A 27,135-nucleotide genomic window follows, 5' to 3' on the forward strand; every position below is an offset into this window, starting at 1 on the left:
CTCTGTCTCTCTCTTCCCCTCCCGCAGCGAGGCTCCATTGGAGCAAAGATGGCCTGGGCGCTGGAGATGGCTCCTTGGCCTCTGCCCCAGGCGCTAGGGTGGCTCTGGTCACAACAGAGCGATGCCCTGGAGGGGCAGAGCGTCGCCTCCTGGTGGGTGTGCCGGGTGGATCCCGGTTGGGCACATGCGGGAGTCTGTCTGACTGTCTCTCCCCGTTTCCAGCTTCGGAGAGATACAAAAAAAAAATGTTTTATAATGTCAGAATAAATTTAATTTTGTCATATTTATTCTGTTTAATTACCAAAAAAGCATGCTTGGACTTTATATATATAATTTTTAATATTTGACTTAATTATTATAATGTATTTCTCAGAATTTTGAATATAGTGCACCTACAATTATTTGTAGAATTTAAAATGCGCCCCAACTTCAAAAAGTTTGAGAACTACTGCAATACATCACTAAAAAAATTAAGCCTCATTCAAGTAAAGGCTTCATTTAAATTATATTTGAATATAAACAAAATTTTATTTATTATGTTTAGAGAATAGAAAAAAGAGACAAAAATCCATTTGATGTCCATTTATGCATACATTTGTTGGTTGATTCTTGTAAGAGCCCTGACTCAGGTTTAAACCCACAACCTTGGCATATTGGAAGGATGCTCTAACTCACTAAGCAACTTGACCAGGGGTATCTAAGAACAATTTTAAAAGAAATGCATATGTTAACGTTATTATCCAACATTCAATCTTTGGGGCATCATCAAAACATTCCTTGCCTGACCAGGCGGTGGTGCAGTGGATAAAGCGTTGGACTGGGATGTGGAGGACGCAGGTTCAAGACCCCGAGGTCATCAGCTTGAGCGCCTGCTCATCTGGCTTGAGCAAAAAGCTCACTAGTTGGACCCAAGGTCGCTGGCTCGAGCAAGGGGTTACTCAGTCTGCTGAAGGCCCATGGTCAAGGCACATATGAGAAAGCATCAATGAACAACTAAGGTGTTGCAACAAAAAACTGATGATTGATGCTTCTCATCTCTCACCATTCCTGTCTGTCCCTATCTATCCCTCTCTCTGACTCTCTCTCTGTCCCTGTAAAAAAAAAAAAAAATTCCTCATTGTTTTAAATGATTGATATTAAGGCAAGGTAGGGTTGCTGAGAGACATAAAACATGGATTTGTGTTCCCTCTCATTTATAAATTCATAGCTTGCTTCCTATATGTATCCTATCGGGGTTACTGTAACTTTGTTGTATCAGGATGACACTCTAACCCAGGCATGGCCAACATACAGCCCACAGGCCAAATCCGGCCCACGTAATGAGTTTATGCGGCCCACGATTACATTTTTAATATTCTTCGCTGCTTTAAAATCTCAGCTACTCAGAAGCGGAAGCGTCTTTGATCATTGGAAATCAAGATATTTAATAAGATAGTGATATGCGAAAAAGAATTCCGGGTGTGACTAATCTAGGGTTAACTTCCAATAATTGGTCCAATGGATTCGCGATAATTCTTTATTTAAAAAAAAATTCCATCCCTGGCCAGTTGGCTCAGTGGTAGAGCATCGGCCTGGCGTGCAGGAGTCCTGGGTTCGATTCCCGGCCAGGGCACACAGGAGAGGCGCCTGTTTGCTTCTCTACTCCTCCCCCTCTCCTTCCTCTCTGTCTCTTCCCCTCCTGCAGTGAGGCTCCATTGGAGCAAAGATGGCGGGGCTCTGGGGATGGCTCTGTGGCCTCTGCCTCAGGCGCTGGAGTGGCTCTGGATGCGACAGAGCGATGCCCCAGAGGGGCAAAGCATCGCCCCCTGGTGGGCATGCCGGATGGATCCTGGTCGGGCGCATGCGGGAATCTGTCTGACTGCCTCCCCATTTCCAGCTTCAGAAAAAAAAAAAATTCCATTATAAAGATTTACAACTTTTGTACTTGTCTGTACTCGATATGAACTGTTTGACATTAAACGGCGATGTGAAACCCACATTCTTTTAGGCGAAGTTTGCCAGTGTGCAACCAAGGTAAAAAAATTCGTTATTTTTGTGGTCAAGTGTGCTGAATTAAGTGGCATTGCAGCATAGACAATAGCTGCAGTTGATAACTGAAAACATGTCCAGGCTCTTTGTAAAATGAAATAATTGTTTTATTTGCGATATAACCCCTTCAAGCTCATTCTATTAATTAAATATTGTTTCGATTGATTATGATATAGTTTGGATATTTATATGGTATGTAATTATATTTTTATTAAAATATATTTTTATTAAAATAATATTGTATATTAAAATTTTTTCACTCACATTACAATTATGTAAACAAATTACATAATAAAATTTTGTTTACTTAAATGAATCGTTTTTGTATTTAACATTTTTTAATTTTAATATTTCATCTGTCCCGTGAAAAAGGTTTTCTAACTAATCTGGCCCAGGGGCAAAATCTGTTGGTCATGCCTGCACCAAATGAGAAAAAAATTTTACAAATATTATGAGTAATGATATTTAAGCCTTAGTAAATATTGCCTTAGTCAAATTCAATAACCAAGAAAATAACTGCAATCACTGCAGAAGAAGGCAGGAGGAAAGCCCAGGACACTACTGTTTTGGTCCCTCCAATTTTCCGTTGTTTCTATTGTACTACTGATTTGTCAGTATTAAGGCCCCGCCCACTGCTTGAAGTGCTCAGCCCGCGAATTTAAACGCCCGGAGTTAGAGGCACTGCGCACGCGCGATAAATTAAACTCTTCCACGGGAGCGACTGTAGAGAAGGTATCGCGAGATCTCGTGCTGGGTTTCCGGGTTTAAAGTTGACACTCCTCGTCCCCATACCTGCATGCAGGCTCCTGAGGTTCGCTGAGGGCGCTGAAGTTTGCTGCAGACGCCGGGAGCGCTGCTCCCAAATACCCAGCGGTGAGTGCGGAGTCCCGGTGAGAGGCCCCGAGCCTGTCCGCTTCGCTGCCGGGTAGGGGCTCCGCGTCGGTATCCGGGGAAACTGAGGCCGCCCCGCCCTTGTCCCCCCCGCCGTGGGGTGTGGGTCGCCCCCTGCCGCGGGGTTTCCTGCCTCGGTCCCGAGGGGTCAGCCCCCCCCCCCAACGCTGTTTAAAGTCCCGGGAGACGGACGCGGGCGCTGGAGACGAACAGTGTGCGCCCCTCCGCCCGCCCGGCCTCTCTCGCCCCGTAGAGCCCGGACTGCCCCCACCCGCGGCCTGGGTAGCTGCGGACCCTTTCCTGAGACCCCACCTCCATTTAATAAGAGGCCTGGGCCTAGGAAGATCACACTCTCCGTGGGGCGAGGATTCGGGGGGAGAACACGGGGTCCCCAGAAGACCCCCGGCCCCGCGCGGGGAGGGCTGTGTGGGAGCGGTGACAACGAAGGGGCCCCGGGGCGCGCAGAGCGGTGCTGGGAGGGGTCAGGGTATGGAGAGAGACACGGGAGGGGGAGGAGAGGTCAGTGAGGGGCCATAAAGAGACGGAAATGTGGGGGGTGCGCGGGGTGCGACTGGACGAGTGACAGTAACAGGGGAATGGAGCTCGAGGAGAGGGGGAGAAGGGAAGAAACCTCGAGGAGAGGGAGGGGCCCGGAGAGAAGGGCGCGCAGGGAGGGGGCTGGTGAGCAGAAGTAGGGGAGGAAATAATTTTTTTTTTCTCAATGAATTTACCTCTTTTATTACGCATTTGACATTTAGTTCAATTAAAAAAAAACCTATTGAGATAAATCTTAGCCTGTTGAATGCTTGCTTTCTTGCAGTAGTTATTAACTTTAAAAATAAGCATTGGTGATATCTCAAAACCACAACTTATAATTGTTTTATTTTTCCTCTCTTAATTGAGAAGCAGGGAGGAAGAAAGACACTACTGCATGCGCCCCCACCGGTGTCCACCCACCTTGCAAGCCTACTAGAGGTGCTCTGCCCATCTGGGACTATTGTTCTGCAGTGCACCTGTTTTAGTGTTTAGCTTTTATACCGCTTGAGGTGAGGCCATGGAGCCATCATCCTCAGCGCCTTGGGCCACCTTGCTCCAGTAAAGAACTGGCTGCAGGAGACAACGAGAAAGATCTAGTGAAGGGAGAGGGGGAGGGGTGGAGAAGGAAATGAACACTGAGCCTGTGTGCTCTGACAAGGAATCAAACCAAGGATTTCCACACAGTGCCAACGCTCTATCGCTGAGCCTACTGGCCAAGGCCATAACCATAACATATTTTTTTTGCCAATTATGAGGCAGTCTCAACTTTTAAAACCTTTGATTCTAGACGTCCTTACATTAAAAAAGATTCCATATCATTTTTCTTTCAAATATATTGTGTCAAGTTTTAATTCTGAGCCCTATCCATTCTAGTGTTTATCATATGTTGAAACAGCCATTTCTATTTAGTAAAGTATATTAGGCTATTTCACTGTGCACTTGGTAAGGATATCTGATCTTAGCCGTCAGAGCCTGTATCTTGAGTTCATCAAATGTTCATCAGTTTTTTCTTTTTTTCATGTGATTTGTTGAATTAGTAACTGAAAGTGTGAAATTGCCCTCATAGTATCCAGAAGTGTGAGGTGTGCTGTGTCTGATACCCGTCAGCCATGCTGCTGTAAACAGCTCTGAGGGAGCAGTGCAGGCACCACAGGGACCTAGATAAAGATGCCGTATCATGGGCCAGCAGACCTGCAGAACCACACCTTCAAGTAGAGTGCTCATCCCCAAGGGATCTGCATGCTTGTTGAAGCTAAACCATTCCTTTCTGGGGTCTTATTGATGGCTTGATTTTTAAGAAAGGACATCACCTTCACCATCCCACTCAAACTTGGAGAGGTGCTTTGGGTAGAGCAGCATTGTTGTTTTGTTTAGTTCTTTATTCAATTTAGAACATAGCTAGGGCAAGAGAGAGAAAGAGAAGAAAGGGAGGAGTAGGAAGCATCAACTCCCATATGTGTCTTGATCAGGTAAGCCTGGAGTTTTGAACCAGTGACTTCAGTGTTCCAGGTTGACAGTTTATCCACTGCGCCACCACAGGTCAGGTAGCACTGTTGTTTTTATGAGCTGCTCTAGGTGATTCCAGGATGAGGCCAGGGATTAGCAGGAAAAATCCTGGAAGCATTTGCTTTCTGTTTTTGTTTTTCATACTATAAATTTTATTTAGAATTCACAGAAGTATCCTGACCAGGTGGTGTCACAGTGGATAAAACGTTGGACTGGGATTCAGAGGACTCATGTTTGAAATCCTGAGGTCACCAGCTTGAGTGTGAGATCATAGAAATGACCCCTTGGTCATGGCTTGAGCACAAAGATCACTGCCTTGGAGGCCAAGGTCGCTGACTTGAGGCCGTGGTCTGTGGCTTGAGCAAAGGGTCACTGGCTCTGCTTATAGCTTCCCCCCTGCCCCATCAAGGCACATATGAGAAAGCAATCAATGAACAGCAAAAGAGCCACAATGAAGAATTGATGCTTCTCATCTCTCTCTTCCTGTCAGTCCCCCTTACATTTACAAAAAACAAGTCACAGAGGTAGAAGTGGATTCAGAAAACAGGTTTCAGAAGCAAAAGAGGAACCCTTGAATCTTAGAAGAGAGACAGGCAGGGGTGAGTGGGGAAGCACAGACATGCTCCAGAGAGGAGAGCGCCCGGGATGCATTAGTGAGAGTGGGGAGCAGGTACTGTCAGGGGAGGTGACAGGGTGCTGTGTAGTGTTTGGGCGTTCAGGAGAGCAGCGCCTGTTCTCATTGCTGTGGGAATGTGTGGACGTCTGAGGGAGGACAGACAGGTGAAGACAGGAAAATAATACAGTGTGGTCTCCCTGCAGGAGCACTTGTGGCTGACTCCAGTGAGGAAGGACAGGAGAGTGTGGCCTTTTCAGCATTTCCAGGTCCTTCTGTCTGTGACTGTGGTGGAAGTGGATAGAGGGGTTCTGTGGACACCTGTGGCGCCACATTCTCCAAATGAAGACTTGACTCCTCAACATATTGTCACCTGAGACACAAGCAGGAGCTGGACGAGGACAGAATGGCTGCTTCTCAGGTAAGTGATGTGTCCTGCTGAGAAGCTGTGTTTGCTTTTCCTCCTAACTTTAGTGGATTTAGGACCCATAACCTTTAATTCTCTACTTCTGATGTTCTTGCCTAGTGAAGTTGTGTCCATTTGGTTATATTTATTTATTTATTCATCTATTTATTTATTTACTTTAGATAGTAGAAAGATGGAGGCAGAGAAATGGGGAAGAAGTGGAGAGCATCAGCTTGTAGGGAATATGTGTCTCGACTAGGTAAGCCCTGGTTTTCAAATCAGCAACCTCAGCATCCCAGGTTGACGATTTATTGACTGTGCCACCACGGTCAGTCTATTTCTCTTTTTCTTTCTTTTTTTTTTTCTTTTTTTTTTTTCCATGTTTATTGATTTTAGAGAGAGGCAGGGAGAGAGTGAGAGAGGCGAGAATGTTGATCTCTTACTATATGTGCCTTGGCCAGAGATCAAACCAGCAACCTCTGTACTTCAAGACCATGCTCTAACCCAGGAGTCCCCAAACTACGGCCCGTGGGCCGCATGCGGCCCCCTGAGGCCATTTATCCGGCCCCTGCCACACTTCTGGAAGGGGACCTCTTTCATTGATGGTCAGTGAGAGGAGCATAGTTCCCATTGAAATACTGGTCAGTTTGTTGATTTAAATTTACTTGTTCTTTATTTTAAATATTGTATTTGTTCCTGTTTTGTTTTTTTACTTTAAAATAAGATATGTGCAGTGTGCATAGGGATTTGTTCATAGTTTTTTTTTTATAGTCCGGCCCTCCAACAGTCTGAGGGACAGTGAACTGGCCCCCTGTGTAAAAAGTTTGGGGACCCCTGCTCTAACCTATTGAACCATCTGCCGGGACCCAGGCTCTTTTTTTTTTTTTTTTTTCATTTTTCTGAAGCTGGAAACAGGGAGAGACAGTCAGACAGACTCCCGCATGCGCCCGACCGGATCCACCCGGCACGCCCACCAGGGGCGACGCTCTGCCCACCAGGGGGCGATGCTCTGCCCCTCCGGGGCGTCGCCATGTTGGGACCAGAGCCACTCTAGCGCCTGGGGCAGAAGCCACAGAGCCATCCCCAGCGCCCGGGCCATCTTTGCTCCAGTGGAGCCTTGGCTGCGGGAGGGGAAGAGAGAGACAGAGAGGAAAGCGCGGCGGAGGGGTGGAAAAGCAAATGGGCGCTTCTCCTATGTGCCCTGGCCGGGAATCGAACCCGGGTCCTCCGCACGCTAGGCTGACGCTCTACCGCTGAGCCAACTGGCCAGGGCCAACCCAGGCTCTTTTAATGTCAGGGTCAGCAGCTTATATACTTCTTTTATTTTTCCCAGAGCCTTCTGTGCCTTCTCTCCATCCAGGCTCCCTGAGGGCATGAACAATTCTCACTGTGAATTAACACTTTTTTTTATTATTTAGAAAATTAAATTTAACAGGATGACATTGATTAACAAGAGTGTATAGGTGTTAGGTTGACACTTTCATAGTATTTATGCTATTATGTTGTATTCCCATGACTTGGAGTCAAAACATTTTCTGTCACCTTGTATTTGTCCTTCCTTTTTATACCTTTCCCTGCACTCCTACATTTATTGTTCTTCCCCTCATTACCTCTTCCTGGTAACCACTTTTTTCGATGTCCCTGAGCCTCCGTTTTATGTCCCACCTATGTGTGGAAACAGTTCTTACCTTTTGCTGATAATGTTCTCAGAGTCCACCCATATTGTCATGAATGGCACTATATCATGTCTTATGGCTCAGTAGTATATTTGGCAACTCATTGATTTTTTTTTAATAACTTCAGTTTTAACTTTGCTTTCTTTTATGTCCAAGGTTTACTTGTAGGTGAGATGTATTTACGGAGATTGTTTATTATCTATATGAATTACGTCTCTTTCTTGTGTATCCTTGGTATTTGATTTCTTCTTTTGTGATGGCATTTGAGAGTGGTATTTTTAAGAACTCTAACAAGAAACAACTAAAAAATGAAAAATAAAAACTGATAAAAAAAAAACTGATAAGAAAGTCATCAAAAATGTAAAAATTTTATACATAATAAGTAAAATGAAAAAGCACAGAAGAGGAAAAGAAGTAAAAGGAAAATTTATTATCAGGTTTGTGAGGTTACTGTTTTTTCCAGTAGGCGTTTCTGTGCTGCAAGTTTTGGCTCTGAGATTCTTGGGAAGAACTCCTGTGACCTTCCTGTTAGTGATGCAGGCAGGGCCGCAGTCAGTGGTGGGTGTGGCGTATAGTGAGGGTTTACAGGTTCAGCTGTATGGCTCGGTGGCTTGGTGGCTTTAAGGTTCTTGCAATGGTGATTTGAGGTCTCTGGGTGCTCCTCCCAACTTTGCAAAAATTCACGGGACCTAATGTGGAATAGCTCTGTTTCTCAGGGGAGAGAGTGGCTCTGGAGAGCTAGCTGTGGGGTCAGCCACTGCCACTCTTCCTACCTGCAAGGTGAGCAAGTTGGCATCTGGGAGGCTGGGGCGCTGCACTTTGCCTCAGTGCAGAGAGTGGGCTGCAGGCAGACCCCTGGAACCTTGGTCTGGACCCTGCGCTCAGTCCCCACTCCTTAGTTCAGCACCTCACCCTCCGCCCCTCAGCCTCTCTGCTTCTCCCATCTGAAGGAGGCTCAGGCACTGTGGAGTTTATTCTTTATTTCACAGTAAACAAGACCCAGGCAGCATGGCCCTTCCTCCTTCCCACAGTGCAGCAAAGAAAAAGAAAGAAAAACTTGGTTAGGCTGGTTTCTCTCCTCTTCAGAGCTGATCTTGAGGGCATTATATCTTCCATTTCTATTTTCAATGTGTCATTCACTCAGTTTATTCGGTGTGAGGATCTTTCAGGTGCACTGTGAGCCCAGCTGGGGTTACTTCACTGTGTTGTAACTGTTCAATTTGTTGAAATTTCAAAGGAAGAGATTAGGGGTATCTCTCGTGCCACCATTATCCTCTAATCACTTTCAAATAATAGAAATATCCCCTTTGTGACAGCAACATAGGGTAACTGTGTCCAACATCCTTATGAAGACTGGTCAGAGGCTTGGGTGTCAGTGAAGAAGGGAATGTAGGGTTTAGGTTCATGTGGCTGCAGTGTCTCCACTGTGCGTCACAATTCGGAAAATGCACCTTCTAAGGGTCCGAAAAACTGGGGAAGGTCTGACAAAGAAGAGCAGATAGAAGAGAATTGCTCACTAGATTGCTGAGAATGTCTTCCTATTTTAAGGCAGTGTTAAACAAAATGTGGGGGTTACATGTGGATAGATATTTGCAAAAATTCCTCTTTTTTATGATCATTTTCAGGTAATTTCTTTATGTTGTATGCCTACAATGTCAGAGCAGATAGCTTTACATGAATGTGTATAAAAAATCAATTGCTTAAAATTTTTTTCTAGTATTATGGATTTTCTTCTTGCTGCTATATTTATTAAAAATGAGTATCGCCTGATCAGGCAGTGGTGCAGTGGATAGAGCATTGAACTGAGACTCAGAGGACCAAGGTTTGAAACCTTGAGGTCACTGAATTCAGCGCAGGCTCACCAGCCTGAGCCATGTAGTCACTGTCTTTAGCATGGGATCATAGACCTAACCCATGGTCTCTTGCTTAAACCCAAAATTCTCTGGCTTGAATCCCAAGGATGCTGGTTTGCTCTAAAGGGTAAGTAAGGGGGCCCCTCGTTCTGCTGTATTCTCCCACCCTCGTCAATGCGCTTAAGAGGAAGCAATTAAGGAACAACTAAGATGCCACAAAGAACTGATGTTTCTCATCTCTCTTTTTTTCTGGCTCTCTGTCTCTTTCTTTCTCTCTGTTTCCAAAAAACGAATTGAGTTTTAGTCACAAGTGATTCATGAAAGTACAGAATCATAAAATCTATATTTCCTGTTATTTTCTATCATTGTATTTTATTTTTAAGATTTTTATTCATTTTTAAGGGCAAAGGCTCCCGTATGTGCCTTGATTAGGGAAGCCCAGGGTTTTAGACCCGCAACTTCACTGTTCCAGGTTGATGCTTTTTTCACTGCACCACCAAAGGTCAGGCGCTATCACTTTCAAATTGTACCCAGTTCTCCTATCATATCTGTGTGCATAACATGTTAACATTATTTGAGATATTTTTTCTAATTGCTTAAGAAGTTTGTTATTATCAGTTACAGAAACTTCTATAGATGTTTATGAGGTTTCTTATGAGTATGGGCCAGTGTTTGTACTGTTTTTTGAAAAATTGTAGGTTATGTTTGAAGTAAAATTCAAGGTCTACCCTTCACTGTATGTTTCACAAAGTAGTCTCACAGAAAGGAAAGAAGTATCTTGTTCTAAGGTTACATATAGTAAATTTGTGGTTGTTATACATGCTGTTCTTTGAGAAGTAGAAATTCCATTAAAATGTCAGCGCAAACTCATGTATGCGTTTTTCCCTCTGTTTTCTTTCTCTGTGCTATTCAGGAGTGTGGCACGTGGACTGGAGACATTGGTGTCACTGGTAAAATGAGAGCTTGTTAGAGGTGTGGAAACACAGGCCCCATCCCAGAACTCCTGAGTGAGAATCAGCATTTTTTAAAAACAGCAGTTCACTGTTTTCCATGTCAAAATTGAAGAAGTAGTGATATTTACAACTCGTGACTTTTCCACCTGACAAATATACACAACTGATAGTGAGCGATACAAATACAGCACTGACAAATGCACATGCCTGTGTTGATACCTTAATTCTTTTGATAAATTTTACAGGGAGAGAGAGGAGAAGCCATGAACTTGCTGATTCGCTTATTTATTAATTAATTGGTTGATATTTTGTATGTGCCTTGACCAGTAATCAAACTTGCCACATTGGTATATCAGGAGGATGCTCTATTCAACTGACGTACCAGGTCATGGTGATGCCTTAGTTTTAAAACTCTCTTCTTTGAAAGTCTAGTCTGTGTAAGTGTATTTATAGACATGTGTAATCCTCGTTACTCAGTGTTAGAAAATAAGTTAAGGAGTAATACTGTATAAAAGATTAAGAAAACAAAAGATGACAAAAAATTTTTTGAGAAAGAGTATTGTTGCCTGCCCAGGTAGTGGCACAGTATATAAGGCACTGAACTGGGATGTTGAAGACCCACATTCATTCTTTTTTTTTTTTTAATGTTTAATTTAAATTCAGACTGAGATGATTAGTTTTTGTTGTTGTTGTTGTTTGTGATAGAGACAGAGTCAGAGAGAGGGACAGAAAGACAGGAGGGGAGAAAGATGAGAAGCATCAATTCCTTGTTGCAGCACCTTAGTTGTTCATTGATCACTCACCCATATGTGCCCTGACCGGGGGGCTACAGCAGACTGAGTAACCCCTTGCTCAAACCATCGACTCTCGGCTCAAGCTGGTGAGCTCTGCTTCAAACCGGATGAGCCCACGCTCAAGCCGGCAACCTTGGGTTCTCGAGCCTGGGTCCTTCGCATTTCAGTCCAACGCTCTATCCACTGTGCCACTGCCCGGTCAGGCTGACGACCCACATTCAAAGCTCCGAGGTCACTGGCTTGAGCGTGGGGTCATAGACAGTACCCCATGGTTGCTGGCATGAGTCTAAATGTTGCAGGCTTGAGCAACAGGTCACTGACTCAGCTAGAGCCTCCTGGTCAAGACACATATCAGAAAGCAGTCAGTGAACAACTTAAAGTCACACAGCTTGAGTTGATGCTTCTCATCTCTCTCAAACCAGTTTTTGTGACCTCCTTTCTCTCTCACACACACTCAGGAAATATATCTATTGCTGGGCGAAAATGATCTTACTGAATCATTTTCTCTCAGGACAGAACCTCTTCTAACCCTGTTTTCATGATAAAAGGATTTATGAACTCAGACTGTGGACTTTCGTTAATGTGTCTTTTCTTCTAGAAACCATTGACCTTCAGGAATGTGACCTTCAGGGATGTGGCTGTGTATTTCTCTCAGGAGGAGTGGGAATACCTGGACACAGCCCAGCAGAAATTGTACAAGGATGTGATGTTAGAGAACTACAGGAACCTGGTCTTCCTGGGTGAGGATGACTTCCTTCCTGAGTGTATTCTCTACCTGCAGCGTTTTGTTTCCTTCGTTAGGGGGAACATCACATGGGAGCTTCTGCCTTGCAGGGTAGATTTTAGAGTTCTGCTATGAGGGAACAAATATGGGTTTTGCTGGTGTAGAAACAAAGTCTCCATGATGTACATTAATTAGAACTCAGTGTATGAAAACTTATATGTTGTCTAGAATGATTAAGGTGCTATCACAAAACAGTATTTTGGAAAGTTATTCTCTAGAACATTGTAATATTGTACCATGTCTTCTCACCTGGGCACAAAATGAATTAGAAATTGGAGCTGGGAAGGAAAATGACTGTATCCTTCCACCGAGGTAGGTGGGATGAGGAAGCAGATGAGGCAGGGAAGAGATCTAAAGGTCACAGAGGAGGCCAGACTTTGAAGTGTGGTTGGGAAGCTGCTGCAGTGGGAAGGGCTGTGAGAGGCCCAGGTTTATTCTGGTTGCTGTCAGAGAGCGACAGCTGGTCTCCAACACGTCCTGTGCTCCTGCATCCTCTCAGGACTCTGCTTTTGCTCTAGTGACCTCTGTCATCACATTAGCAGGGGGGCCAAGTCTAAACCTTGGACTGAGAGCTGCCATGATGAGTCCTCTTCCAAAGCTTTGGGCGCCACGGAAAAAATGTGCACATACCTGAGGAATTACATGATGAGCCATTTTTTCTCTCATTTGGAGTTTTTAATGAAAGTGGTTGAGATCCTCAAATTAGTTGCAGAAGTTTCAGGAATCCTGCGGACTGATGTTGTGTTTTCAGATGTTTCCTTCCTTTTTTCCTTCCTTCCTTGTTTCCTTCCTTCCTTGTTTCCTTCTTTCCTTCCTTCCTTCCTTCCTTCCTTCCTTCCTTCCTTCCTTCCTTCCTTCCTTCCTTCCTTCCTTCCTTCCTTCCTTCCTTCCTTCCTTCCTTCCTTCCTTCCTTCCTTCCTTCCTTCCTTCCTTCCTTCCTTCCTTCCTTCTTACCAAAGAAAGGATGATAAGAAGCATTAGTACTTTTCTGCAGCAACATATTTGTTCATTGATTGGTTTTTTAATGTGCCTTGATGTGGGGATACAGCACAGTGAAAGACCCCTTGCTCAGGCCAGCGACCATGGAGTCATGTCTATAATTTCACGCTCAAGCTAGCAATCTTGTGCTTAAGTTGGTGAGCCCACACTCAAGCTGGTGACCTTGGGGGTTCAAACATGGATACTCCGTATCACCGTTCCACATTCTATGCACTGTTCCATTGCCTGGTCAGGCCAGATTTATCATTTCTAATTCTATGGGTGAGTCACACAAGACCCTACATAATATACACTCAGTGATTTCATTACAACACAAAGCATCTCCCCAAAGTATAAAGATCTAATTCTGTTTTAATTCAAAATGTTCTTTTCCTTAGTATGAATTATCATTATAAATTTCTGGTCTAGGCCTTGGCCATTTGGCCCACTTGGAGAGTGTTGGCTTGGCATATAGATGTCCTCAGGTCGATTCCACTCAGCATATAGGGAAAGTGACCATCTGCTTCTCCACCCTTTCTCTTCCCCCTTCTTTCTCTTCTTTCCCTCTTTCACTCTCTCTCTCCCTCATTAAGCCGTATGTTGTTTGGTTCCACTGTATTATACCTGGGTGCTGAGGATGGCTCTATGGTGTTTCTAACTCAAGCACTAAAAATAGATCAATTGCGACCATGGCCCCAGATGCATAAATAACCGCTTCTGATAGGAGTTTTTAGTTGGATCACTTCGAAGTGCATGCATAATTCTCTCTATCTTCCCCTTTTTAGCTTGGAAAAGAAGAAAAAATATTTCCAGTCTGTATTTTTTAATTGTCCACATTAATTTTATGTCTCTACTTATCTTATGAAGTCCTTCAATAGCTACTGTCATAGTGTAGTAAAAGTACCTGTATCTCAATTCCACAGGTTTACATAGAAGACACCAAGTTCAAGTGAATTTTGAAGAGTTTTATTAAAGGAGGAGATTTATTAAAAATACCGGCCACATACAGTCGACAAGGGCAGTCTGGAAACCCAAATCATGTGCTCCCCAAACATTTCAGGGGCTGTTTATATGCCCTTGATTACACATGGGTGGGGGAGAGCATGACATCATGGCACTAGCTTACAACATTTGTTTAGGGGATACACAGAAACATTAAGATTTTCAAGGTAACGCCTTACCTGGCGGTAGTGCAGTGGATAGAGCATCGGACTAGGATTCAGAAGGACCCAGGTTTGAGACCCTGCGGTCACCAGCTTGAGCGCAGGCTCATCTGGTTTGAGCAAAGCACACCAGCTTGGACCCAAGGTCACTGGCTTGAGCAAGGGGTTACTTGGTCAGCTGAAGGCCTGCAGTCAAGGCACATGTGAGAAAGCCATCAACTGATGATTATGCTTCTCATCTCTCTGTTCCTGTCTGTCCCTCTCTGACTCTCCCTCTGTGTAAAAAAAAAAAAAAAGAGAGAGAGACTTTTAAGGTAACATAATCAAAGATGTTTACAAATATTTTAGGTTTCCTCTTCCCATTTTTGCCTAGAGGAATGTTACTCTCAGGATTCCAGGAAGGGGGAGGAACAACAATCAATGTAGGGAAATATTTAAATTATGTCTCCCTTTGACAGGGAAGGAGTTCCTCAGTTAACCTGTATTTTAGATTTAAAACTAAATGACCCATTGTTCTTGCAAGCCAGAAACTTCTACATTCTTCTCTCTCCCCTCCCTAAGGGAAAGACAGGACAGGAAAGCCTGACCTTTTCTCCTAGAATATTAATATTGCAGCTTTTTGGTACCTTACAACAATAGGTGACCTTGGAGTATTGCCCAGCAGGTGGGAAAGTGTCCACTGTTACCTGCTTTCATCATCACTGTCATTCTGTAATTCTTTCATGTGCAGTTGAGAGCTGTTGAGGACTGTGTCTTTTTTGTTTTCACTTTTGATGAAATCTTTGTCATATTTGTGCTTTTGTTTTGGGGACCGAAAAAGAAACAGGGTATTTTGCAATTTGGAGACTGGGAGACAGAGGTGCTGTGAGCTCACTGTAAGCTGACAGTCTGTCCATCCCCCCACCTCACCTAAGTTGCAAAAGGCTGTGTTGCTTGTCCTGCCCCCCATGTTCCCCGGAAGGACTGGAAGGAAGTAACTTCTTTATGTTTGTTAAGTAATGTGTGGGAGGTTTCCTACATGTGTGGAGTTCTTGGATTGCCTTGGAAACATCACTGAATTGCTGATTTCCACTTTGCCCAGGATAATAAAGAAGGATGTGGCTAGGGCAGTGGCTATGTTTTTGCTGCTGGGCTAGGGTGGTAATTTTACTGCTGGCAAGAAGCTGTGGCTTCCTACTAAAATGCATCTTATATATATATGTCTTTAGTTCTTTGTCTGTTTTTATTTAATTTCCTACCATTCCCGCTCGAAAGCCTGGAATATACTTGTTACGCGATGGCGACACTTTTGGATTCACAAGTGCTGATACAACGCAGAATTGTTCTCCTTTGAGCGGCTGGATAAGGAGTGGGATAAAAGTGTTCTCCTTTTAGAAGTGCGATACTGCATTATGGGGCACTTCCTATTTAGGAAGCGGCTTTGTCCCTTAATTCAAGTTTATTCTAGGCAAAAGCAATGATAAGCTTTTTTATTTGCTTTGTCTGAATGTTTTTTTCTTATGGTGTGCTTAATCTTAAATGTTTACACATTAGTCTGTGTATGGCAAATAACCATGGCCACCATCATAGCTGCCTGGCCAGTGCAGGTTTGCATTTGATTCAGACAGACAGTAATGAAACAATGGAGCCAAGAACTGGTGGGCCATTAGCTTTAATCCTAGCTTGCACCTGGTGGGGAAGAAATACACACAGTGGGAAAACACTTCCCTTTCCATTCAGGGCTCCCAAAACCACTGACTTATCTGAGTTTCCTAGAGTCAAAGGTTTCTAACCTCACCAGCCTTATTCACCTCTGTTCCCCATCTCCTCTCTGCAAATACTGCACAACTGGCTTTTCCTTCAGAACTCTACCATCTTGGCTTCTTCTCCTCTCCTCCACGTGGCCTTTCTCTGCTCTCTCTATCATGGGCTCCTCTGCCCCATTTTATATTGTAGAAATCAAAAACCTTTAATCCAATATACAAATAAGGAAGTCTCTGATACAAAGTCACTTATCTGAGGCATAAATGGGATTCCTCATAAGAGTGCACCACCCCATATCATCCAATAGTCAAGGATGTGAGGAAAAGCCTAGTCTTAAAACTAAGCCTTAGGTTATAATGTCTTTGCTGGCTCACAGCCTGTCTCCCACACCCAATGCAAACTATAAGTGAGCAAACATATCATATTTACAAACTAATTTGACTAACATTCCACCCCTTTTGCTCACTTAACATCTAAAGCACAGGTATTTCTGCACAAGGAAATTAGGCACATTACACAAATTACAAAAACATGACAAAATTGCCTGACCAGGCGGTGGCGCAGTGGATAGAGCATCAGACTGGGATGCAGATGACCCAGGTTTGAGACCCCGAGGTCGCCAGCTTGAGCGCGGGCTCATCTGGTTTGAGCAAAAAGCCCACCAGCTTGAACCCAAGGTCGCTGGCTCCAGCAGGGGGTTACTCCGTCTGCTGAAGGCCCGCGGTCAAGGCACATATGGGAGGGCAGTCAATGAACAACTGAGGTGTTGCAACGCGCAATGAAGAACTAATGATTGATGCTTCTCGTCTCTCTCCGTTCCTGTCTGTCTGTCCCTGTCTATCCCTCTCTCTGACTCACTCTGTCTCTGTAAAAAATAAATAAATAAATAAATAAATGACAAATCATACAATTTCAACAAATACAAAGATACACTTCACCAGTCTCTGAGCACTTTGCCAAAAGTGCCAAATGTCCTCTGACTTCTTTCTAGCCATGGGGAAAGCTTCCCAGGGCAGGGGAGTGCTTCCAGCAAAGCTGTTCCCCACCCCTATTAGGGTATTTCACATTGTCCAAAATCTGTAAGTCCATCCAACAAAGGAGCCAGTGCTCAATCTGGTCATAGTCCAGGAAATCAGTCCTCGCACATGGGGCCTCAGCCGCCCCCCTAATCCCTGCCGTTCTGGCAGGTCTTACACTGTCCAAGGAGGAGCACATGGCAATGGCAGTCAGCATTTCCATCTCTACTCCAGAGACCATAATGGCAGCCACCCCTATGTCCCAAAATCGCAGGCCTACCAGGGATGTAGTAGGTACTCCTTGCTGTTGGGCTCTCACCTTCTGGAGAGTTTGGATTGCAACTCCAGCCCGATTCTTATCCTCCAAAGAGGAACTGAAAACACCAGCTCACACAGCCAGGCTTGAGCTCCGGGCCGCTGCTGCCTTCTGCGCTGCGGGCCTTGCAGCTCCGGCCCCGGCCTCCTGCCACTCCTGGCTCTCCACAACATCCAGGGCAATGTCCAAGTGAATCTTGTGAACCAGGTCAGCCTCCTCCCATGCTTGCTGCAGCTCCAGGGCCAGCATCTTTTTTTTTTGTTTTTTTTTTTGTATTTTTCTGAAGCTGGAAACGGGGAGAGACAGACAGACTCCTGCATGCGCCCGACCGGGATCCACCCAGCAAGCCCACCAGGGGTGACGCTCTGCCCACCAGGGGGCGATGCTCTGCCCCTCCGGGGCGTTGCTCTGCTGCGACCAGAGCCACTCTAGTGCCTGGGGCAGAGGCCAAGGAGCTATCCCCAGCGCCCGGGCCATCTTTGCTCCAATGGAGCCTTGGCTGCGGGAGGGGAAGATAGAGACAGAGAGGAAAGAGGGGAGGAGGTGGAGAAGCAAATGGGTGCTTCTCCTGTGTGCCCTGGCCGGGAATCGAACCCGGGTCCCCCGCACGCCAGGCCGACGCTCTACCACTGAGCCAACCGGCCAGGGCCTTGGCCTCAGGGCCAGCATCTCTTTATCCCACATTTGCTCCAGCTCCTTCTACTGCTTATGTTTGCAGGTCCCAGTCAGCCTCTTCCACAGAGTTCTTGGTTTCCTCACGCATGGCTGTAAAACTCAGCTAGCTTACGGTCCTCAAAAGGACAGCCATGGGTAACCATAACAGCAGCCAGTCCTCTATTCCACTGCTCAAAGGTGGTGGTGACTCCATACTGAACTGTATCAAATCCTGCCACAGACTACACCAAATATAAAACCAGTAGCTGCGGGCACCAACACAGCCACCTGGCCAGTGCAGGTTCACATTTGATTCGGACAGACAGTAATGAAAAAACGGAGCCAGAACTGGTGGGCCATTAGCTTTAATCCCAGCTTGCACCTGGTGGGCAAGAAATACACAGTGGGAGAACACTTCCTTTTCCATTCAGGGCTCCCAAAGCCACTGACTTATCCGAGTTTCCTAGAGTCAAAGGTTTCTAACCTCACCAGCCTTATTCACCTCTGATCCCCATCTCCTTCTCTCTGCACAAACTGGCTTCTCCCTCAGCACTCCACCATCTTGGCTGCTTCTCTCCTCCACGTGGCCTTTCTCTGCTCTCTTCCTGCATGAGCTCCTCTGCCCCATTTTATAGTGTAGAAATCAAAAACCTTTAATCCAATATACAAATACAGATGTCTCTGATACAAAGTCACTTATCTGAGGCATAAATGGGATTCCTCATGAGAGTGCATCACCCCCTATCATCCAACAGTCAAGGGTGTGGGGAAAAGCCTAGGCTTAAAACTAAGCCTTAGGTTATGATGTCTTTGCTGGCTCACAGCCTGTCTCCCACACCCAATGCAAACTATAAGCAAGCAAGTATATATATATAATATTTACAAACTTATTTTGACCAACAGTCTGTTTGAAATTTACAACTTTGTAATGCTTTTTTAATTTAGAAATGTTATTTTTTTGAGGTGGATTACAGCCTTATTTTTATAAGATTATGTGAAATACAGTATACCAGAAAAAATTTCTGTCATTTGAATATCCTTATTACAATTACACTTGACAGTTATTTTTGAATGATTTAAATGCATTGTCTAAGAAATTTTCTACTGTATAATGTCATGATGCAAACTTTTTGCTTTTTGAGGGTACACTCAGTTATAAATTATAGTTAATATAGAAGAATTTTTGATCACTGGAATGATTATGTAGTTTTAAATTCTGCAGATTAATTTTAACTACTTTCAAATGTACAGCATAGCGGCTAGACCTTAATATACTGTACAAACTCTAAAATTATTTCCCATGATATTTTCAAGACCCAGCATAGTTAATACAGTATTATTTACTATATACCTCATGCTGCACTTTACATCCCATGACCGTTCTGTAACTACCACTGTGTTCTTCTCAAGTGCTTTAACTTTTTGTCTCAGTCTCCCAACTCCCCTGCCCTCTGGCAGTCATCAGTCTGTTCACTGTACTTGTGAGTCTGCTTCTGGTTGTTTATTTATTTATATTCTTTAGATTCCAAATATTATTGACATATGGTACATGTGTTTCTCTGCCAGACATATTTCACTTTGCACAGTACCTTCTATGTGTGTCCATGCTTCTGCAAATGCTATAGTTTCATTTGTTTCTATAGTTTTGTTTCTTAACATTTATATTCACATTGTTGATTTTTTTTGTTTACAATGACCCTGATTCTTTTTTCTTCATTTTAAGATGACTCCCCCTATACATTTTTTTTAACTGAGAGTGAGAGAAAGCAAGGGGCATCACAAGCATCAACTCGTAGTTGAGTCAGTTTAGTTGTTCAGTGACTACTTTTTATATGTGTCTTGACTGCATGTCTTCAGCTGAGGCAGTGATGCCTTGTCCAAGCCAGGACGTTGGGATCAAGTGAGTAACCATGGAATCATGACGATCCCGTGCTCAAGCTGGCGAACTTGATATTATTTTTTCCTTTTGTGTTTTTTTTAAATTTTTTTCTTTGCTTTTTTCAGTGAGTGAGAGAGAGATAAGGTCAGTCAGAAAGGGACAGAGATGAAAAGCATCATGTCATAGTTGGGGAACCTTATTAGTTCATTGATTTTTTTCTTATATGTGCCTTGATGTGGAGCTTCACCAGAGACAATGACTTCTTGCTCAAGTTAGCAATTTTGGGCATGAAGCCACCAACCCTAGTGCTCAAGCCAGTGACCCCACTGTTAAACTGGTATGCCTGCACTTGAGCCAGCGACCTTGGGATCTTGGACCTGGATCCTCAACATTTTGGCAGACGTTCTATTATTTGTGCCACCATATGGTCAGACCTGCTATCCGTGCTCTTAAACTTTTGAGCCTACACTCAAAGTACATGAAATCACATTCAGACCAGAGAGCTCAGGGATTGAGATGGGTACCTCAGTATCCCAGGTTGACACACTACCCATTGCATCATCACGGTCATGCTCTTTCTGTTATTAATCTTTCTTCAGTAATGCAGTCTCTGTGTGCTTGAACATTTACTTTTTAAAAATTGGTCTTTACAGTACATTCACCATGTACTGCCATTGTCTTGGCACTCTGTCATGCAAAACAGAAATGATCTTTCAGAAAGCAGTAAAGCATCCAGTTCATTGAGCGTACAGCCCTGCCATTTCTGTGTTTTGTTGAGAAGAAACTGGTAATTGGGAATGTTCTTACCATATCGCCCTGGTGTGCTTTGGTGTTTCAGCAGATATTTTTTATAATGGATATAAGTTTTTATTTTTCTCTAATGTGATTTTTTTCATTGTTATCTCTCTTGGTCTTGCTTTGAACTCTTAACCTGCCTTTGGCATACTTAAAATGTAATTTTGTCAGTAGTTGCTGGTATGACCATTTACCTTGTGTCATAACTGAATATTTATTTTGTATCTTTCAGCTATGCCATCTGAAGACAACCAGAGCTTGTTACAAAATCAAGGCACAGATTTGTTCTCTAAAACACTATTGGTAAGTTATTGAAGGTGTGATTTTGGTAATGTAAACTTAATGAAAACCTTAGAAATTAAGGAAGAGTGCTGACAAGAAAGGATATTAATATGGACAGAACTAACCTGCCTCAATTATAATTTGTTGTTATATTTATATACAGTGTGTCTGTAAAGTCATGGTGCACTTTTGACCGGGTCAGGAAAGCAATAAAAGATGATAGAAATGTGAAATCTGCACCAAATAAAAGGAAAACTCTCCTAGTTTCATACCTATTCATTGCAGTTCGATGTGGGCTCACGCACAGATTTTTTAGGGCTCTTTAGGTAGCTATCCCGTATAGCCTGTACAGACTCGTCACTGACTGATGGCCTACCAAAACGGGGTTTCTCCACCAAACTGCCGGTTTCCTTCAACTGCTTATCTCACTGAGTAATGTTATTCCTATGTGGTGACGCTTTATTATAAACATGCCGATATTCACATTGCACTTTGGTCACAGATTTGAATTTAGCAAGCCACAGAATACACTGAACTTTCCTCTGTACCGTCCACATCTCGACTGGCATGGCTGTGGGCTGCTCCACTGTATATATGGTGTTACATCATCATCTGCACATGCACACGTGCTGCCACATCATCCTAGAAAAACTGGGAAAGTTTTCTTTTTATTTGGTGCAGATTTCACATTTCTATCTTTTGTTGCTTTCCTGTGACCGGTCAAAAGTGCACCATGACTTTACAGACACACTGTATAGAGAGGAATGGGATAGAGAGGGAGATTGTGACAGAAACGTTGATCTTTTCCTGTATGTGCCCTGACTAGTCTTTGAACCTGAGACCTTTGTGTACTGGGATGACAGTGAAACCAATGGAAGGTTTTGGCCATGGTGGGACCATTAATATCATCAATTATTTAAGTGTTTATTGCATTCTGGCCTGTTAAGCAGTCTGTTGGTTAAAAGCATCATATAGAAACAATGAGGTTGTGGAGGCCCTGGCCGGTTGGCTCAGTGGTAGAGCATTGGCCTGACATACAGGAGTCTCAGGTTCGATTCCTGGCCAGGGCACACAGGAGAAGCGCCCATCTGCGCTTCCTATTCCAATAGGAATAACATTACTCAGTGAGATAAGCAGTTGAAGGAAACCGGCAGTTTGGTGGAGAAACCCCGTTTTGGTAGGCCATTCCTTTCTGCCCCTTTGGTAGGCCATTCCTCTCACCCCCTTGCCTTCCTCTCTGTCTCTCTCTTCCCCTCCCGCAGCCAAGGCTCCATTGGAGCAAAGTTGGCCCGGGCAATGAGGATGGCTCTGTGCCCTCTGCCTTAGGCGCTAGAATGGCTCTGGTTGCAACAGAGCGACGCCCCAGATGGGCGGAGCATCGCCACCTGGTGGGCATGCCGGGTGGATCCCGGTCGGGTGCATGCAGGAGTCTGTCTGACTGCCTCCCCATTTCCAACTTCAGAAAAATACAAAAAAAAAAAAAAAAAGAAAGAAACAACGAGGTTGTGGATTTAATCGCTGGTAAGGGCACACAGGAGAAGCAGTCAATAAATGGACAACAGGGTGGGGCTACAAATGAATGCTTCCCTTCTTGTCCCCTTCTCTCTCCCTGCTCCTCTCTGTCTCTCTAAAAATAAAAAACTGAGTTCTGCCTGGATAGGTCGGTAAGTTGCAGAGTTGTCCAACAGCAGGGACATTGCTGGGCTGATTCCCCAGTCAAGGCTCATACAAGAGCAACTCAATGATCCTATCTCTCTTTGCCACTTTAAAAAATATCATAAAAATAAAACTTATTGCATTGATTATGTCAAAAGAAAGGAAGGGAAAAGGTTGAAGAGTCAGTAAAGTACATCTATTTCTGTATATGCCCTGGCTGGGAATCAAACCAGCAGTCTCTGTGCTTCGTGATGATCCTCCAACCAAGTGAGCTATCTGGGAAGATCGGAACTGTTATTTGTGAATAACTGTTTTCTAAGTAGGTCAAAATATTACACATTTGTTAAATTCCCTCTTTAAGTCAGCTACATTGCCTATCAGTAGTTTCTAACAATGCAGATTGGTTCTGGCCGGTTTCCTCAGTGGTACAGTGACCAAGAGTGTGGATGTTCCAGGTTTGATTCTGGGTCAGGAACTACAGGAAAATTAACCATTGGCTTATTTTCCCATCACCCTGTTGCTTCTGCTTTTCTCTCTTCCACTCCCACAGCCATGACTGTATTGCTTAAAGAGTTGGCCTTGGACACTGCAGATGGCTCTGTGGTCTCTTGTCCAGGCACTAGAAAAGTGGCTCCATTGCTGAAGAATTGAGAAACATCACACATGGGCAGAACATTACCCCTTGGTGGGCTTGCCAGGTTGATTCTAGTCAGAGTGCATGTGGGACTCTCTCTGCCTCCTTTTCTTCTACTAAAAAAAAAAAAAAAAAAAAAAAGTGAAGATCAAAAACTACTCTTAGCCCTGGCCGGTTGGCTCAGTGGTAGAGCGTCGGCCTGGCGTGCAGAAGTTCTGGGTTCGATTCCTGGCCAGGGCACACAGGAGAAGCGCCCATCTGCTTCTCCACCCCACCCCCTCTCCTTCCTCTCTGTCTCTCTCTTCCCCTCCCGCAGCCGAGGCTCCACTGGAGCAAAGATGGCCCGGGCGCTGAGGATGGCTTCTCGGCCTCTGCCCCGGGCGCTAGAGTGGCTCTGGTCACAACAGACTGACGCCCCAGAGGGGCAGAGCATCGCCCCCTGGTGGGCTTGCCGGGTGGATCCCGGTCGGGCGCATACGGGAGTCTGTCTGACTGTCTCTCTCTGTTTCCGGCTTCAGAAAAATACAGAAAAAAAACCCCACAAAAAAACCCTACTCTTTACTATTACATATTTTTGGAAGGTAATCTGGAAAAGCTAGGAACTTATGTAAATTTGAAGGAAATAATCATTGGATTTGTTTTTCAAATGTTTTTCATTTCATTATCTATACTATTCATTAACTTTAAAGCAAATTTTATACAGCCAACATGGTTTAATAGGTATTACAAAGTAGATATTTGGGAATAAGTGTACATATTAAATGAAATTATAACTTTCACTAAAAGCATATGTATCTTTTATGATTACCAGAGTACACATAATGAAGAGAGATGTTACCAATTCAATGAACATTGGACAAACTTTAAAGAAGCAACAATCCATAATCAACATGAGAAAACTTTGTTTCCAGAGAACCATTATGAACAAGGAAAAGTGTTTGACCAGGTGTCACATTCTAATATTCATCAGGATATTCATGTGGTGGAGATAACAAAGGAACAAAGTAAAAGGGTCAAATCTTTTAAGCAATCTTCAGATTATACTGAAAATGAGAATATTCATACTGAGGAGGAAGTTTACACGTACAATTTATGTACCAGAACTTTCAATGAAATATTCCATGTAAATATACTTAAGGAAGTCCATAGTGGAGAAAAACTTGATAAATATGAAAAATCTGGAGAGACATTTAATTGGCATTCATATCTTAATTTACATGAGAGAAATATTCACACCAAAGAGCAAATACACAAATGTATACATTGCGGCAAAGCCTTTAGCTTTTCTTCAGCTCTTATTAGACATAAAGTAACTCACACAGGAGAGAAACCATACAAATGCACACAATGTGGCAAAAGCTTTAGCTATTTCTCAACTCTTACTGTACATCAAAGAATTCACACAGGAGAGAAACCATACAAATGCCGACAATGTGGCAAAGCTTTTACTCAATCCTCCAGTCTTACTGTACATCAAAGAACTCACACTGGAGAGAAACCATACAAATGCAGAAAATATTGCAAAACCTTTAGCTGTTCCTCACCTTGTACTAAACATCAAACAACTCATGCTGAAGAGATATCTAATAAATATTTAGAATGTGGCAAAACCTTTATATGGAAGTCACAGCTTACTGCTCATCAAAGAATTCACATGGAAGAGAAACCATTTAAATGCAGAGAATGTGGCAAAGCCTTTACCCAACCCTCAACTCTTACTAGACATCAAAGAACTCACACAGGAGAGAAACCGTATAAATGTAAAGAATGTGGCAATGTCTTTAGTGATCTTACAACTCTTACTAACCATCGGAGAATTCACACTGGAGAGAGACCTTATAAATGTTTAGAATGTGGCAAAACCTTTATCCAGAACTCACACCTTACTGCACATCAAAGAATTCACACGGGAGAGAAACCATTCAAATGCAAACAATGTGGCAAAGCCTTTAATAGTTCATCAAATCTTAGAAAACATCAGAAACTTCATACTGGAGAGAGGTCTTATAAATGTTTAGAATGTGGCAAAACCTTTATCCTGAACTCATACCTTACTGTACATCAAAGAATTCACTTGGTAGAGAAACCATACAAATGTACAGAATGTGGCAAAACCTTTAGACAATCTTCAACTCTTGCCTCCCATCAGAGAATTCACACGGGAGAGAAACCATACAAATGCAGACAATGTGGCAAAGACTTTAGAAGCTCATCAAGTCTTATAAACCATCAGAAAATTCATACTGGAGAGAGGTGTCATAAATGTTTAAAATGTGGCAAAAACTTTATCCGGAAGTCACACCTTACTATACATCAAAGAATTCACTCAAGAGAGAAATCATAAAAATTTAGAGAATGTGGCAAAACCTTTTGAAGATCATCAAATTTTAATCAGCATAGGGTTCATACTGGTCAGAAACTGTTTAAATGTGGAGAAAGTGGTAAAGACTAAAGGTTTTTCTCCAACCTTCCTGAACATCAGAGACTTCATACTGGTCAGAAGCCTTTTAAATGTAGGGAATATGGAAGAGCCTTTGGCCATTTCTCAGTTTTTAATGAACATCAGAGACTTCATAATGCAGAGGAGCGCTATCAATGTAGACAATGTGCCACAGCCTTTGGCCAATCCTGAAGCCTTACTCAAAATCAGAAATTGCATACTGGACAGAGATATTACATTTTAGGGAGTGTAATAAGGTTTTTGTTTGGTAGGGGAATTTTTTTGTTTTATATTTTTCTGAAGCTGGAAACAGGGAGGCAGTCAGACAGACTCCCGCATGCACCCGACCGGGATCCACCTGGCACGCCCACCAGGGGGCGATGCTCTGCCCATCCGGGGCGCTGCTCTGTTGCGACCAGAGCCACTCTAGCTCCTGAGGCAGAGGCCATGGAGCCATCCCCAGTGCCTGGGCCATCTTTGCTCCAATGGAGCCTCGGCTGCGGAAGGGGAAGAGAGAGACAGAGAGGAAGGAGAGGGGGAGGGGTGGAGAAGCAGATGGGCACTTCTCCTGTGTGCCCTGGCCGGGAATCGAACCCGGGACTTCCACACACCAGGCCAACGCTCTACCACTGAGCCAACCGGCCAGGGCTGGTATGGGAATTTTAACATTCAAACATTTATTCTCAAGAGAAGCCTTACAGATAACGGAGGTTGTGACAAAACTTGAAATGACTTCTCTTTCTGAGCAGTAGACTACATACCAGAGAGATACCTTGTAATTGTAAAGTATGTTAAAAGCCCTTTATCTGCACTGTAAACATTGCAGAATTAAGGATGGATATGAACAGTAAAAATGTCAGTAATTTAATGAAACTTTTAAGCTTTGTTCAACATCATTGAAGATCAGAGAAGCCTTAAAATTCAATTTTTGTTAGACAATTTTTGTCCTTATACATGTCTTATTCAATCTGACAATACTGGATAGAAAAGGAACAGACATAAAGAATATGGGAAGCTTTAGACAGTATGTGAACCTTTCTCGACAACACTGTGAGCAACAGAATTTCTCACACTTCGGAGCTTTTACCATGTATCACCTTAGATAATTTCTCGTCCTAACTTACCAAAACCTTGCTGTTGTGGTTTATTTTTTACAATCTAAAGTTATTTCTAGAACCCTGAGCGTTCTCCAGATGGAATTATATTAAAAGCATATGCTCAGCCTGATCAGGCGGTAGCAAAGTGCAGTGGATAGTACATCAAACTGGCATGTGGAGGACCTGGTTCAAGGCCCTGTGGTCACTGGCTTTAATGCGAGCTCACCAGTTTGAGCACGAAGTTGTTGGCTTGAGTGTGGGATCATAAACATGACACCATGGTTGCTGGCTTGAAACCCAAAATCAATGGCTTGAGCAAGGAATGACTCGCTTTTTTGTAGCCCCTGGTCAAGGCAGATATGAGCAAGGAATCAATAAACAACTAAGGTGCTGTAATAAAGAATTGATGATTCTCCTCTCCTTTTTTGTCTATATCTGTCC

General features: G+C 43.6%; 1 protein-coding gene across 1 annotated transcript; it reads left to right on the top strand.

Annotated features, from left to right (window-relative positions):
- The first annotated feature begins 2,776 nt into the window (after nucleotides 1-2,776).
- Nucleotides 2,777-27,105, top strand: LOC136399345 (zinc finger protein 420-like). Its single transcript, XM_066374424.1, has 5 exons — nucleotides 2,777-2,901; nucleotides 5,782-5,996; nucleotides 11,856-11,997; nucleotides 20,818-20,888; nucleotides 23,969-27,105. Exons 2-5 carry the CDS (start codon nucleotides 5,982-5,984, stop codon nucleotides 25,499-25,501), a joined length of 1,761 nt encoding a protein of 586 aa, XP_066230521.1. The 5' UTR covers nucleotides 2,777-2,901; nucleotides 5,782-5,981; the 3' UTR covers nucleotides 25,502-27,105.
- The last annotated feature ends 30 nt before the right edge of the window (nucleotides 27,106-27,135 follow it).

The sequence above is a fragment of the Saccopteryx leptura genome, chromosome 3 (assembly GCF_036850995.1).
Source record: "Saccopteryx leptura isolate mSacLep1 chromosome 3, mSacLep1_pri_phased_curated, whole genome shotgun sequence".
NCBI lineage: Eukaryota > Metazoa > Chordata > Mammalia > Chiroptera > Emballonuridae > Saccopteryx > Saccopteryx leptura.